The 14,044-nt window shown below is 38.4% G+C and overlaps 1 protein-coding gene across 4 annotated transcripts in view; it reads right to left on the minus strand.

Moving 5' to 3' along the window:
• Positions 1-496: 496 nt before the first annotated feature.
• Positions 497-14,044, minus strand: part of TSGA10 (testis specific 10) — a 106,635-nt gene continuing 93,087 nt past the window's right edge. For all 4 annotated transcript variants that reach the window (XM_040993778.1, XM_040993777.1, XM_040993776.1 and 1 more), the window contains 4 exons: positions 10,904-11,106; positions 8,437-8,541; positions 7,804-7,953; positions 497-1,244 (listed from right to left, as the gene is read on the minus strand). In XM_040993778.1, the coding sequence (XP_040849712.1) occupies positions 1,220-1,244; positions 7,804-7,953; positions 8,437-8,541; positions 10,904-11,106 (483 nt within the window). In that variant the 3' untranslated portion in view covers positions 497-1,219. The remainder of the gene's footprint in view (positions 1,245-7,803; positions 7,954-8,436; positions 8,542-10,903; positions 11,107-14,044) is intronic.

Below are 14,044 nucleotides of genomic sequence, written 5' to 3' on the forward strand. Positions count from 1 at the left end.
AAGAACAACTTTTAAGCACCTTATTCATCAAGATGCAAGGATATCTTACTTTAAATTTTATATTATTAAATAAATCTGTAAGATGTTATTATCTTAAACTAGATGAGTAGAACCTGAAGGTTTTCAAAAATAAAATGAAAGCAAATAGCAGGAATTTATAATAAAGCATCAGCTAGCAATTAAACATGCTCTAAAGGAGGGCATGCTCCTGAACCACTACAGTCATACTAAAGAGTGACTAGATAGAGTGAGAAATTATCTACATCATAGGAATACTACTAATAGCAGAATATTTTTCTTTTATTAAAATGGCAAGAATACAAATATCTTATATCAGTCAAATACAGTAGCATTCAGGCTCTAATATCAACATAAAACAAAAGCCTATGGACAGTTAGCAATTCAGGAACTTTTCAGAGGGTAAAAAAAAGGAAACATAACCGAACTTGTTATTCTAGATTACAGAAAACTGCCACAGGCAAAAATATATATAATGAAATGTCAGGCTGATTGCAAGCACTTCACTGTTTTAAAGGAAACTTATTCAAATACAGATTTTTTAAAGTATTGCATCTTTGACAGACATATCATCACCTACCTTTCTAAAAATAGTAGCAGTAAACACAACTGTAGAAATGCTAGTTTTTTAGTCTTCTAGTGGTACAACAGTATGGTTTAAAACCCTGACACACTTCTACTTTCTGCTGCTTTGAAATCAGATTATGGCATAGAATTTAAGTCAGGTTGGTTCCAAAATGCAATAGTGGGTCCCTGGCCAGTATCAGTAACTGGTGCCCATTTTAGCACAAGTTCTCCAGCCATGAAAGCATAAATCACAAAGAAAAAAATCTAACTAACCAATTACTTGAGATACTAAGAAAGAAAAGGACATCAGTTTTGTAAAAACACTTTCCCTCTTTTTTTTTTAAGCTTCTTTATTTACTCCGGATAGTGAACAAAACAGTGTTCAATAGTGAAGTAAGCAGATTTTACACTCACTATTACTGTATGAATAGAAAGAGCCATACGCTTTTGTTTTATAATTCATCTCCGATCACTGCGGTATGGCACATGAGAACAGAGATTCAGAGGCACGAAGTCAATAAAAACATTTAACACCGTCACGCATCCAAAAGATAAGTGCAATCATTCAGCAAAAAAAAAAAAAATCAGTTTGTAACTTTGACTTTTCCAAGGATGTGAAGAAAATTTTCGCATGTCAGAAATCTCTATAGCAAAGATTCCTATAAGAGAGAAAAAAATCATGCAGATTAACATTTTAGTACCACTGTTTCATCATATATAAAATACATAATCTAGCACTGCTATATCAAGATTTAGATTCCTCCCTAGCTTCTGTGAAGAATATGATGCATTTTTCCATTTAGTTTTCACAAACTGTGGTATATTCATACTACGGAATTATATCAACAATAAAAGGAATGACTTGCTGATATGTACAAGCTGGGATGGATCTTACTATAATACATGAAAAGATCCAATCTCAAAAAGTTCCTCACATCCCATATCTATTCCTATAACACTTATAGGATAGCAGAATTACAAAGGGACAGAATAAATTAGGGCTTGCCAAGGGATGGAGGTGGGAGACCGGCAACTATTGAGGGGTGTCCAAGGAGAGTGAGGGAGAAATTCAGAATCTTGACTGTAGTGGTGCCGCGTAAGGTCCTACACACAAACACATGTGAGTGTGTGTGAGAAGCACTGCAAGCCGGACAAGGCCTATGAACCTGCTGACAGGACTGCACCAACATCACTTTCCTCACTTGTAACACACTGCCATCATGGAAGCTGCAAGAAGGATATGTGGGACCCTCTCTGTACTATTGATCTTTAAAAATACCTGTGGTATATGCATACAACGGAATATTACTCAGCACATAAAGGGAACAAGCAAAAAATACTAATATGGGCAACAACCTGGATAAATTTCATGTATATTATGCTGAAAGAATTACATGTGACTCCCCTTTTTTTTGCAATCTGGAAGATACAAAAAACAGAGGGATAGGAAACATAGCAATGTTTTCAGCAAAGCAAATAAAGAATATAGACTGGTATCTAAATAACAGATAGTGTCCAAAGGATAATGTCAGTAGACGATTAAGTATGAAAGGGAATTAACAGGATGATTAGAAGTACAAATAGGTTAACAGTAACTAAAATCAGATACAAACCTCCCTAAATACCATAAGAAATTTCATTAATGGGGTAGCATGGGGGTGTAGCACACTAATCCTCTGCATCTCATTTGGGTGCCAGTTCTAGTTCCTGTTGCTCCACTTCTGATCCAGTTTCCTGCTAATGGACTGGGAGAGCAAGAGAGAAGGTCCAAGGCCTTGGGCCTCTGCATCCACGTGGGAGACCTCAAAGAAGCTTTTGGATCTCCGCTTTGGACTCACCCAGCTCTCGCTACTGTGGCCATTTGGGGAGTGATCCAGAGGATAGATGATTTTTTTTTCTTTTTAAAAAGATTTATTATTACAAAGTTAGATATACGAAGGGCAGGAGAGACTGAGAGGAAGATCTTCCATCCGATGATTTACTCCCCAAGCAGCCACAACTGCAGCAGCTAAGCCAATCTAAAGCCAGGAGCCTGGAGCTGCTTCTGAGTCTCCCACATAGGTGCAGAGTCCCAAGGCTTTGGGCCATCCTCAACTGCTTTTCCAGGCCACAAGCAGGGAGCTGGATGGGAAGCAGGGCCGCTGGGATTAGAACCGGCGCCCATATGAGAACCTAGCACATGTAAGGTGGTGGACTTTAGCTGTTAGGCTACCGCACTGGGGCCCCAAGGACAGATTTCTTTCTCCCTCTCTTTCTCTCTCCTCGTCTCTCTTTATCCCACCACATAATTCTTTCACATAAAACAAATCTTTAAAAATCTTTTTATAGGGCCCGGCGCAGTGGCACACTGGTTAAGGTCCTCGCCTTGCACGCCTGGGATCCCATATGGGCGCCAGTTCTTTCCCGGCAGCCCCGCTTCCCATCCAGCTCCCTGCCTGTGGCCCAGGAAAGCAGTCGAGGACGGCCCAAAGCTTTGGGACCCTGCACCCGCGTGGGAGACCGGAGTGAATCATTGGACTGAAGATCTTCCTCTCTGTCTTTCCTCTCTGTATATCCACCTTTCCAATAAAAAAAAATAATAATAATAATAATAAATTTTTAAAAAATCTTTTTATAAAAGAAAGATTAACTAAATAAAAATATATAGCAAATATTACAAATTATGCACAATAATCATAACACAGACCAAACAATAGTCACATCAATAACATGAAGGATTTTAACTCATCTACTGTAAAAAAAATTTTTTTAAATGTCTTCAAATATATTCCAAATCCATAGTGTATATACAAGAGGTATATTTAAAATGTACTGATTCCAAACAGCTAAAAATAAAAATATTTGCCAGAGAAACTGAAACAAAAAAAGAAACAGATGTTACAACTCCAAAACCAGTCCTTCCATTCCTCAAGTGTAAATGTATTAGAGGACAAGGTATAAACAGCCATACTCCACAATGAAGAATGGCAGTTCAAAATCTCTATGAAACAAATAAAACATCAAAGCAAGTATATAAAACAAAATAAAAAATGTAAAAACAAATAAAAAGAGTTGGCATTATGAATACCAAGTTGTGACACTGGCATTTAGGAATGAACCTGGCAACACTGTTTCTGCTCTAGCTGCTTCCTAATGCTCCTGGGAAAGTAGCTGCAGAAGCACCAATGAAGTGGGCATCTGCCATTCACGTGGGAGACAGGGAGGGAATTCTTGGACTCCTGGCTTCATCCTGGCTCAGACCCAGTCACTGTGGTCATTTACATAGTGAACTAGTGGATGGAAGATATTTCTCTCCCTCTCCCTTTCACTCTGCCTTTCAAATCACTAAAGAAGAAATAAAAACATACAAGTTACTGGAGACTTTAAAATACTTTTAGCTTAAAATAGGTCAAATAGACAAAATTAAGCAATAATCTAAAAGATCTACATAAAATCCAAAAGGTAAATCCTTTGGAAATATATTGAAGCTACCTCAATAAGAAAGAACTGGAGCCTTCATTTTCTACATAGGAAAATTGATTGAAACTCCACATAGTATCAATTCTTGATCATTTCCTGAATAAAAGTTTTGTGATTTTAATTTAATAAAATATCCTAGTATAATATAACGTTCAGAAAAAAGAATCCATCTTCTCAAAATGTAGGTGAATTCTTAATAAACCACAAAGACAATATGAGTAGTTTCCACAAAACGGAAAAACCAATAGAAAATAATCACAATGCAATATAACCCTAGAAATTAAAAATTAAATTAAGGGCCTTGCACGATGGCTCAATTGGCTAATTCTACACCTGCAAGCATGGCATCCCATATGGCAGCTGGTTCATATCCTGACTGCTCCATTTCCCATCCAGCTCCCTGCTTGTGGCTTGGGAAAGCAGCAGAGAGTAGCCCAAAGCCTTGGGACTCTGCGCCCACATGGGAGACTTGGAAGACGCTCCCAATCCTGGCTTTGGATCAGCTCAGCTCTGCCTATTGCTGCCATTTGGAGAGTGAACCAATGGATTGAAGATACTTCTCCTCGGTCTCACGCTGTAAATCTGCCTTGCTAATAAAAAATCTTTTTTAAAAATGAAACTAAGGGCCCGGCGCGGTGGCGCACTGGTTAAGGTCCTCGCCTTGCACGCCCGGGATCCCATATGGGCGCCGGTTCTAATCCCGGCTGCCCCACTTCCCTTCCAGCTCTCTGCTTGTGGCCTGGGAAAGCAGTCGAGGATGGCCCAAAGCTTTGGGACCCTGCACCCGCATGGGAGACCTGGAAGAGGCTCCTGGCTTTGGACCAGCATAGTATCGGCCATTGTGCTCACTTGGGGAGTGAATCATCGGACTGAAGATCTTCCTCTCTCTCTCTTCTCTCTGTATATCCACCTTTCCAATAATAATAATAATAAAAAAGACAGAAAGCTTAACACGATCGTTTTTCAAAGAAATATAAAGTCATCAGAAAGGACTCCACCAAAACAAAGTGAACAAGGCTATGTGATTTCATGGATGAATTCCAATTCCTTAGAAACCTGATAACTTTAAAGTAATATGAATTGTTTCAAAGTACACAGAGCACAATTCAAGCCATAGAAACACAAAAATGAAGAAAAACCACTCATTTTTGTAGATAAGAAAAATAAAATGTCTAAAGATTCAAAGGTAAAATGTAAACATTAAAAAATCTTAGCAAGGTAGCATGATTGAGAATTAATATGTAAAAATAAATGTTTTCTGAAAATATAATTAATGAAAAAGACATCTAAAAGACAAGCTATTTAGGTATAAACTTATTAAAAGATGTCCAAACCCTATGTGAAGAAAACTAAAAGAAATTCCCCTAATGATACAAAAGTGAACTTGAGCAAATGGAAAAATATCTTCTATTAATTATGACATTTTGATAAAATCAAGTATCAGTTCCTCCCCAAGTTAATTTATAAACTTACTCTTTTTCTAATAAAAATTACAATAGGCTCTTCAAAAACAGAGCTAGACAAGTTGACCCTACAGCTAATATGAAAAATAAACTTCTAGGAACATACACATTTAAAAAGAACTGTTAGGGTGAACTAGCCCATTGCTGTATTGAAGACGGCTTACCATTGACTAACTATGCAAGGATTTAGGGATCTGAGTGTTAAATCATGGATAGCTTGAAACTAGTGAGAGCTGGATTATTTACACACAGAAAAGGACAGATGTCACAGATCAGAGCTTTGCCATCCTTTCCACTTGAAGTTAATTTACCAGCACACCTGCAAACCAGCCCTGTAAAAATCTGAAATAAAAGGGGGAAAAAAACCCACAAAGTTTCTAAAATCTAAATAGGTTAGGACTTGCACATAAATCAGCAGATCATTGGAACAGAAAGTCCAGAAATACATTTGAATCACCAGATCAAAGAGTCTTTAATAAACTATCATGGGGTAACTAGATCATCATTTGGAAAAGGATAAATCTAGATACTCTTCAAACTGTACATTAACCTTAAAGGATCAGAAACCTGAATGTAAACATTTTCTCTCCATGCGTCTCTCTGCCTTTAAAAATAAAATAAAAATACAAATGTGTAAAGCAGGAAAACTATATGACTACTAAGAGGAAGTGCTGGTGAATTCCTTCATTATCCAAGCACAAAAAAAGATTTTTCTAACTACAAACAGAAATATAGATGCATTAAAGAAAAAGATTTTAAAAATTGATTACCTAAAAATAATTTTCACATGTTAAGAACAATATAAGTAAAGATAAAATACAAGTGGCAGAAATGGGTTAAAATGTTTGTGGCATGTATCACTAATGTCTAATTTATTTTTAAAATATTTAACAAAAGGTCATGATTCCATTTGAAAAATAGTAAAACAGAAATGAACAGATGATTTTTTAAAAGATTTTAAAAACAGGATCCAAGGTGGAGGGCTAGTGGCTAAGGTCCTTGCCTTGCACATGCCAGATGGGAGCAGGTTCTAATCCCAGCAGCCCCATTTCCCATTCAGCTCCCTGCTTGTGGCCCGAGTGCCAAAGGCCTTAGGACCCTGCACCCAGAAGAGGTTCCTGGCTCCTGGCTTCAGACTGGCTCAGCTCCAGCCATTGCAGCCATTTGGGGAGTGAATCAGCAGGCAGAAGATCTTCCTCTCTGTCTCTCTTCCTCTCTGTACATCTGCCTTTCAAATAAAAATAAATAAATCTCAAAAATAAAAAATAAATAAAACTAAAAAGATAAAAATAACCTATAAACCTATATAAAGATATTGAACTTCACTTACAATAAGAGAGATTCAATTAAAAGTCCACTGAAACACTATTTCTCACCTTCCATATAGAGTACATTCTGCTGGTAAGGATTTGGGGATACAGGCACTCTCACATATTGCTGGAGGAAATGCAAAACAGGAATTTGGCACTATCTGTTAGATACAAATAGATTTACTCCTTGACCTAGCAATTCCACTTCTATGAATTTATTCTGATAATTTTCCTATTCCTATACAAAGATTATCATAGCCTTGTTTGTAATTACAAATGGTTCAAAACTAGGAGAGTAGTTAAATAACTATGGTACTTACAAACAATGGACTAATAAGCCACTGTAAAAAAGGAATAAAGCGAATCCCTGTGAATTAATACTGAGTGACTTATAGGTTTATTAAGCATGAAAAACAGCGCAAAGAAGCTTATGGAGCACACTGGGCAAAGCCACTGCCTATAACAACGGCATCCCATACAGCACGGATTCCAGTCCAGGTTGCTCCACTTCCAATCCACCTCCCTGCTAATGGTGTGGGAAAGCAGCAGGTCCAAATGTGTAGGCCCCTCTACCATAAGGGAGACTTGAGTGAAGCTCCTGGCTATGATACCTAAGTTGTGAACCAGCAGACAGAAGATCTCTCAATCTCTCTTTCTCTCAAAAATTTATTTATTTGAAAGCCCGTGTTATAGAGAAAGAGGAAGAGAAAGGGGAAGATCTCTATCTTCTCTTTCTCTGTAACTGTGATTTTAAAAATAAATAAATCTTAAAAAATAAAAGCAACAGCATCTACAGCATGCTGCTTTTGTATAAGAAAAGTTTAAAAATACACACTGTCATTAATAAAAAACAATTTTTAAATCACCATATCTTGTCTAAATATCACTATTAATATTAGACTTTATTGATTTTCCTTAATACCTCAAATACTCACTGAAAATACTGTTGTATGCTTCCAAGAGAATGGACCCTTAAACTGACTTACTCTTCTAATGATCGATCCAGGCCTCGGTCAGGAGATCGATGGTGAACACGTTCTGGTGAATGACATTTTGTATTTGGCTTCATCGTAGAACTCAAATGATAAGCATTACTTGAGTAGTTTTGGCGGCGAAGTTCCTGTACAGCCCTCTCCCTAAAGCAAAATGACGGTGTTTGTAAATACTATCTAGTGGCATTATTAAAGCTCATAAAACTGCAATTCAATTCATACTTTAAAATGATCTAACCCTTGGGACCACTGTTATGGCATACAGGATAAAAGCAGATACCTGCAGTACCAGGATCCCATAAAGCCATGGGTTCGTGTCCTGGCTGTTCCACTTCCCATCCAACTCCCTGCTGAGAACCAGCAGAGGATGGACCAAAGCCTTGGGCTCCTGCACACATGTGGGAGATCTGGAATAAGCTCCTGGCCTTAGATCAGCCTAATTCTAGCTGCTGCACCCATCTGGGGAGTGATTTGGTGGATTGAAGATCTATGTGTAACTATGCCCTTTAGATAGACAAATAAATCTAAAAAATAAAAATCTAACCCTCATGAAATAACTACAACCTATTGCTGTTACATAAGAAATAATATTTTCCTCTCTGAACATTGCCAAAGAAATACACTTACCTTTCAAATCGCTCTGTCCCTAATTGTCTTTTAGTAATGTCTAAGTCAGCTTCTAGTTGCGTTACAACATTTCTGAACTGAGCCACGTCTCTACTCTGGATGGCCCTGTACAAAAGATGATTAGAAAGGTTGTGGGAAAACTTAAGAAATAGCTACAACTCCTAATCATCACAATCATTTGATCCACATTACATTTTAATATCCACAGATTTTATTAGTATCTCTAAAACACATTGACTTTAGATGTTCAAAACATATAAAAGAGCATTTTTGAAAAATTTAAGCAATCCAAACTTTATTCAACTGATTAAACTTCTCTGATTTCCTATATGCAGATGAGATAATACATATAATTTATTTACTTCAAATTGTTTTTATACAAGCACTCAGAAGTATTATGTAAAATAAATATTAAATACCAGCATGATTGGAAAAATAACATTGTGATTCACAAGCATAATGATGAATATGGTTTGCTTTTTGTATATTAATCCAACAAAGTGCTTCACATATATACTTCACATATACATTTTATATGCATACATTAGGAACATAAAAACTTTAATGTAATAGGATTGTTCTTAAGGCTAAACAATGTTTCAAAACCCTGTGATACTGTACAATTTCATAAGGAAACTGACAACATTTAAATGCTGCTGTCACAGAACATTCTGTCTTCTGGGCTTGCTATCAAGTCAGCACACAGACTGCTGAAATGTTAAATTTAGAGACTAACAGCACAGGAAATTCATCATGCTAACCACCTCTAAGTAATAGCACTCCTCAGCCAGGTACAGGGTGCACATCCTAAAGTGGGAGTTTGGCATCCCTCACAAAAGTGGATTTTCACCCCCTAGATTGAGGAAGAGATCCTGTAGAACCAGTTGCAGGTGTCTCAATAGCCCAGCTACAGTAACTGCAAGGAGTGACTTGGCTACGGTTGCCACGACCTGAAAGCAGTTTCAGAAGGAAACTGCAGGGCCCGGCGCGGTGGTGCAAGTGGTTAAAAGAAGGAAACTGCAGCCTGTGCTTCACCAGGGGCTTCGAGGTCTGACTGCGGAGACCACTTCCCCTATGCTTCGCAGGGTCTCAGGCACAGGGACCAGGGTAGAGCAAAATCTGCATCCGTTTTTGTGTCCAGGTTTAACCATAAAGTATTTATAATCAAGCAGGCATCATTTCCACTCACTCTTCCAGCCAGCGGTCTTCTAATAAAATACCAGTAAAGGGTCCGGCACAGTGGCCTAGCGGCTAAAGTCCTCTCCTTAAACGCACCACACCGGGATCCCGTATGGGTGCCGGTTCTAATCCTGGCAGCCCTGTTTCCCATTCCAGCTCCCTGCCTGTGGCCTGGGAAAGCAGTCGAGGATGGCCCAAAGCTTTGGAACCCTGCACCCACCCTGCACCCATGTGGGAGACCCGGAGGAGGTTCCCGGTTCCTGGCTTCGGATCGGTGTAGCACCAGCCGTTGCAGCTCACTTGGGAGTAAATCATCAGATGGAAGATCTTCCTCTCTGTTTCTCCTCCTCTATATGTATATCTGACTTTGTAATAATTACAAAAATAAATAAATCTTAAAAATAATAATAAAGGGCCCGGCGCGGTGGCGCAAGTGGTTAAGGTCCTCGCCTTGCATGCCTGCGATCCCATATGGGCGCCGGTTCTAATCCCAGCAGCCCCGCTTCCCTTCCAGCTCCCTGCCTGTGGCCTGGGAAAGCAGTTGAGGATGGCCCAAGGCCTTGGGACCCTGCACCCACGTGGGAGACCCAGAAGAGGCTCCTGGCTTCGGACCGGCATAGCATCAACCGTTGCGCTCACTTGGGGAGTGAATCATCGGACGGAAGATCTTCCTCTCTGTCTCTCCTCTCTGTATATCTGCCTTTCCAATAAAAAAATAATAAAAATAAATCTTTAAAAAAAATTTCATCTGATTATAAGAATGACTTTCTTTAAAAAAAAATAATAAAATAAATAAATAAAAATAATAATAAAATACTAGTAAAGCTAGGGATTAAAAAACAATCCCCAATCAATATTCTGGGGGAAGTTTTAGGTATTTTGCAAATGCAGTTCTTTCAGGAGTCCAGGGAACATAAGGAAATACTGGGTGGCAAGTGGGAAGACTGGGTAGCAGTAAGAGGAGGGTCCAGACCTGTGAAACTCTGCTAGTTCCAGAGTTCTTAATTGCTTTTCTACTCTAATTATATTTCTTTTAATCTCACATTCTATGATACCCAAAACTCTGATAGAAACAATAGATACAGATAGTTCAATTTAAATTTATATAAGACAAAATGTAATAAGATGAATACTAAATTGTAGGAAAATTATGGCATTTTAAAATCTCAGGTTAATTAATGGCAAACCATGGAAATTCTCCAAATTGTAGCTTCAGAGTTCTACTAATCTATAAATATACCAGGAAATTTAAAATATGATTTCATTATTACATTGCTAACCAACTCACATTTTATTTTCTGCCAAGCAAAGGTGTTCCTTGAGAAGCTGAATTTCAGATTCTTTTTCTTGTAGTGCTATTTGAGACTGATATTCTTTGTCTCTGTTGGCCACCAGCAAAGCTTCTAGATTCTGCATGGAGATCCTCTCATTTGTCATTTGACTCCTGAGGAGTTCTATTTCAGAGCGAGCAGAATCTAACTCATTCTCCATCTGTATAACAAATGAAGATACCTACAATTATTCCCACTCATTCACTTAAAGGATGCATCATCAGGAACTTACAAACCATTTTGCATCGTGTCACAAACTGATAAATCACTTTATTTCTTGATTTGAAATTGTTTCCTCCTTTTTACTAAATGTGCACACCACACATACATGTAAACCATTGCTTTCTATCTCTCCGCTCATATCACAAAATTACTTCACTAAAGGTGCACTGCACCCTAATTTAACGAATATAAGAAGCAACGGCACATTTACTCTCTGCTGTAAAGCTTTGGAGAGCGTTCTTTCCTAAGGCTATTTTGAACTGACATTATATTCTGTAGGCAACATAATTCTTCAAGTGGAAAAAAAACAGTCATCATTATTTAGAAAACATTATTCTTTATCTCAAAATGTATATTATAATAAATTCTATATGCATTAAAAAAGTGAAATGTGAAAAGTTTAAAATTCCAGCTTAAAAAATTGTGAAAATGAAATTCCAGGAAGTGGGGTGGTTAGGTATACAGACCTAAGACACAACACAGAAGTGTTTAAAAAAATGATCACATAAAATAATCATGATCAAAACGTGAAAGGAAGCACCTGGAAAAGTAGCTCAATAACTAGAACAGTTTAATAAGTATGAAGTGTGTGAACATGTTAATGAGAAATACGAGCTAATTATATGACTAAAAATTTACAAAAGAAATATAATGAGTAAATATCTGAGAAAATGTAGCTTTACAGTAATACAAGAAACATAAATTTAAACAAGATGCTATTTCTTATACAGTTTCTTCCCTAGGACCTACTGATCATTTGGGTTGGACAACTACTTAGTAGACATTTATCAGTATTCCTGGCTTCCTACCTCATGATTTGACTAGGATTCCCATCCCAGTCAGGGCAATCAATCAAAATACATCAAGGCACTGCTGAATACTCACCAGGGAGAAAAATATCTCCCCTGGTGTTGCTGACCGAGTCTCAAACTGTCAAATACTTTTAGTTGGTGTTGATGGACATTAAAATAGGTGGTGACAATCTCATATTTTTCTGGCAGGAGTATACATTTTGTGGTAACAGTTTAATGCAACTAAATCACTTTTTAACATATTAACAGAGCAGTGCAATCATTACTACAATTTGATGTTAAGAAAGTTTTAATCATTCACCCAAAAAATTCAGCACCCATTAGCAGACACCCTGCCATACCCTCTCTGGGTCCAAGGCAATCCCTAATTTACTTTTTCTCTCTCTCCATGACTTGCTCTATTCTCTAAGTTTAATATGAATGGAGTCATACAGCATGTGACATTTTTGTGACTGGTTTCCCTCATTTAGTGCAATGCTTTCAATATTTTAGCAGATATTAATGCTTTGTCACTTTCAGCATCTAATAATATTCCATTACACAGATGTACCAAATATTCAATCATGAGATATGAACATTTGATTTTCTTTTACACATTTGGGGTAATATAAATAAGTGCTGCCATGAATAGCTATGCATACATTTTTAAAAGATTTATTTATTAATTTAAAAGGCAGAGTGACAGAAGAGCAATATATTCTTCCACCTGCTGGCTCACTTTCAACAGTCCGAAGCTAGAAGCCAGGAACTCCATCCAGGTCTTCAACGTGGGTGACAGGAACCTAAGTATTTGAGTCATCTTCCAGGGCTTCCCCAGTCACATTCACAGATAATTGGATCTGGAGGCACAGGAGCCTGGACTCAAACCAGCACTCTAATGTGAGATGCAGGCCAAAAAGAGGCAGCTTAACTCACAGTGCCACAAAGCACCCCTCCTTGTGTGTAAGTTTCAAGCTTTCATTTCTCTTCACTTAAATAGGACTTGCATTTCTGGGCTCTATAGTAATCCTATTTTTAACATTTTGAGGAACTGCTACAATGTTTTCTGAAGAGGCTTCCCTAGTTTATATTCCTGCTAGCATTAAATGAGGGTTCCTGTTTCCCAAGTGGGAGACCTGGATGGAGTTGTTAGGGCATAGCTTCAGCCCGGCCCAGCCCCAGCTGTTGCAAGTATTTGGGGAACAGACCAGCTGATGGATGACCCTGTCTCTCTTTGTAAAGACACCACACTCTGTATGAGAGTGCCTGGATTTGAATCCCAGCTATACTCCTGATTCCAGCTTCCTGTTAATGCATGTCCTATGAAGCAGCAGGCCAAGGCTCACGTAGGTGTTGTCACCTTTGTAGGAAAATCAAATTGAGATCCTGGTTCCCAGCTTCAGCCTGACCTTGTTCTAAGTTTGTGGAAATTTTGAGAGTACACCAGTGATGAAGAAAAAATTCTCTGCCTCTCTATCTCTGCTTTTTAAAAATAAACATTTAAAAATCACAATTATTTCATGAACCCGGGGATGGTGGATCTGTCGGGGCTTAGGTTGCTTGGCCCAGGTGCTTGGGCCCGCCTGCATGGTGGGTACTAAGTCCATGAGCCTCAGGGGCAGCTCAGGAAGTGAACCCAGGCAAAGAACTGCTTGTCCTGCTGATTTGTTCAATCTGACCAGTAGCAAAGACAGAGCAGTATATCCGACACAAGGGAGTGCAGGAACAGGGTGGATCTCACAGTGCCCCATGTCAGGGACCTGGGATGGGTGGGAGGCTGTGTAGGACTTTCCCCTTTACCTCTCCTCTTACCCCGGATACAGGGGAAAAAATAATATTAATGTGGAAACAATGATCTTACTCACTTTCCTGTAGCCCTTGATCCTTTGTGCCCTAATCAGCTATGTAAAGATTATTAAAATAAAAATTAAAAAAGCATTACCGAGCTGGAGAACAGATTAATGGTTGTCAGAAGTTAAGAAGGGGTTGTGATGGGAAACCTGTGGCTATGTCTGTAAAAGGGCAACATAATGATTCCTGTGCTGGACATGTACTGCGTCTTGCTTGCATCAGTTTGGGTTATGA

The sequence above is a fragment of the Ochotona curzoniae genome, unplaced genomic scaffold (genome assembly GCF_017591425.1).
Source record: "Ochotona curzoniae isolate NIBS_2020 unplaced genomic scaffold, NIBS_Ocur_1.0 contig_883, whole genome shotgun sequence".
Taxonomy (NCBI): Eukaryota; Metazoa; Chordata; class Mammalia; order Lagomorpha; family Ochotonidae; genus Ochotona; species Ochotona curzoniae.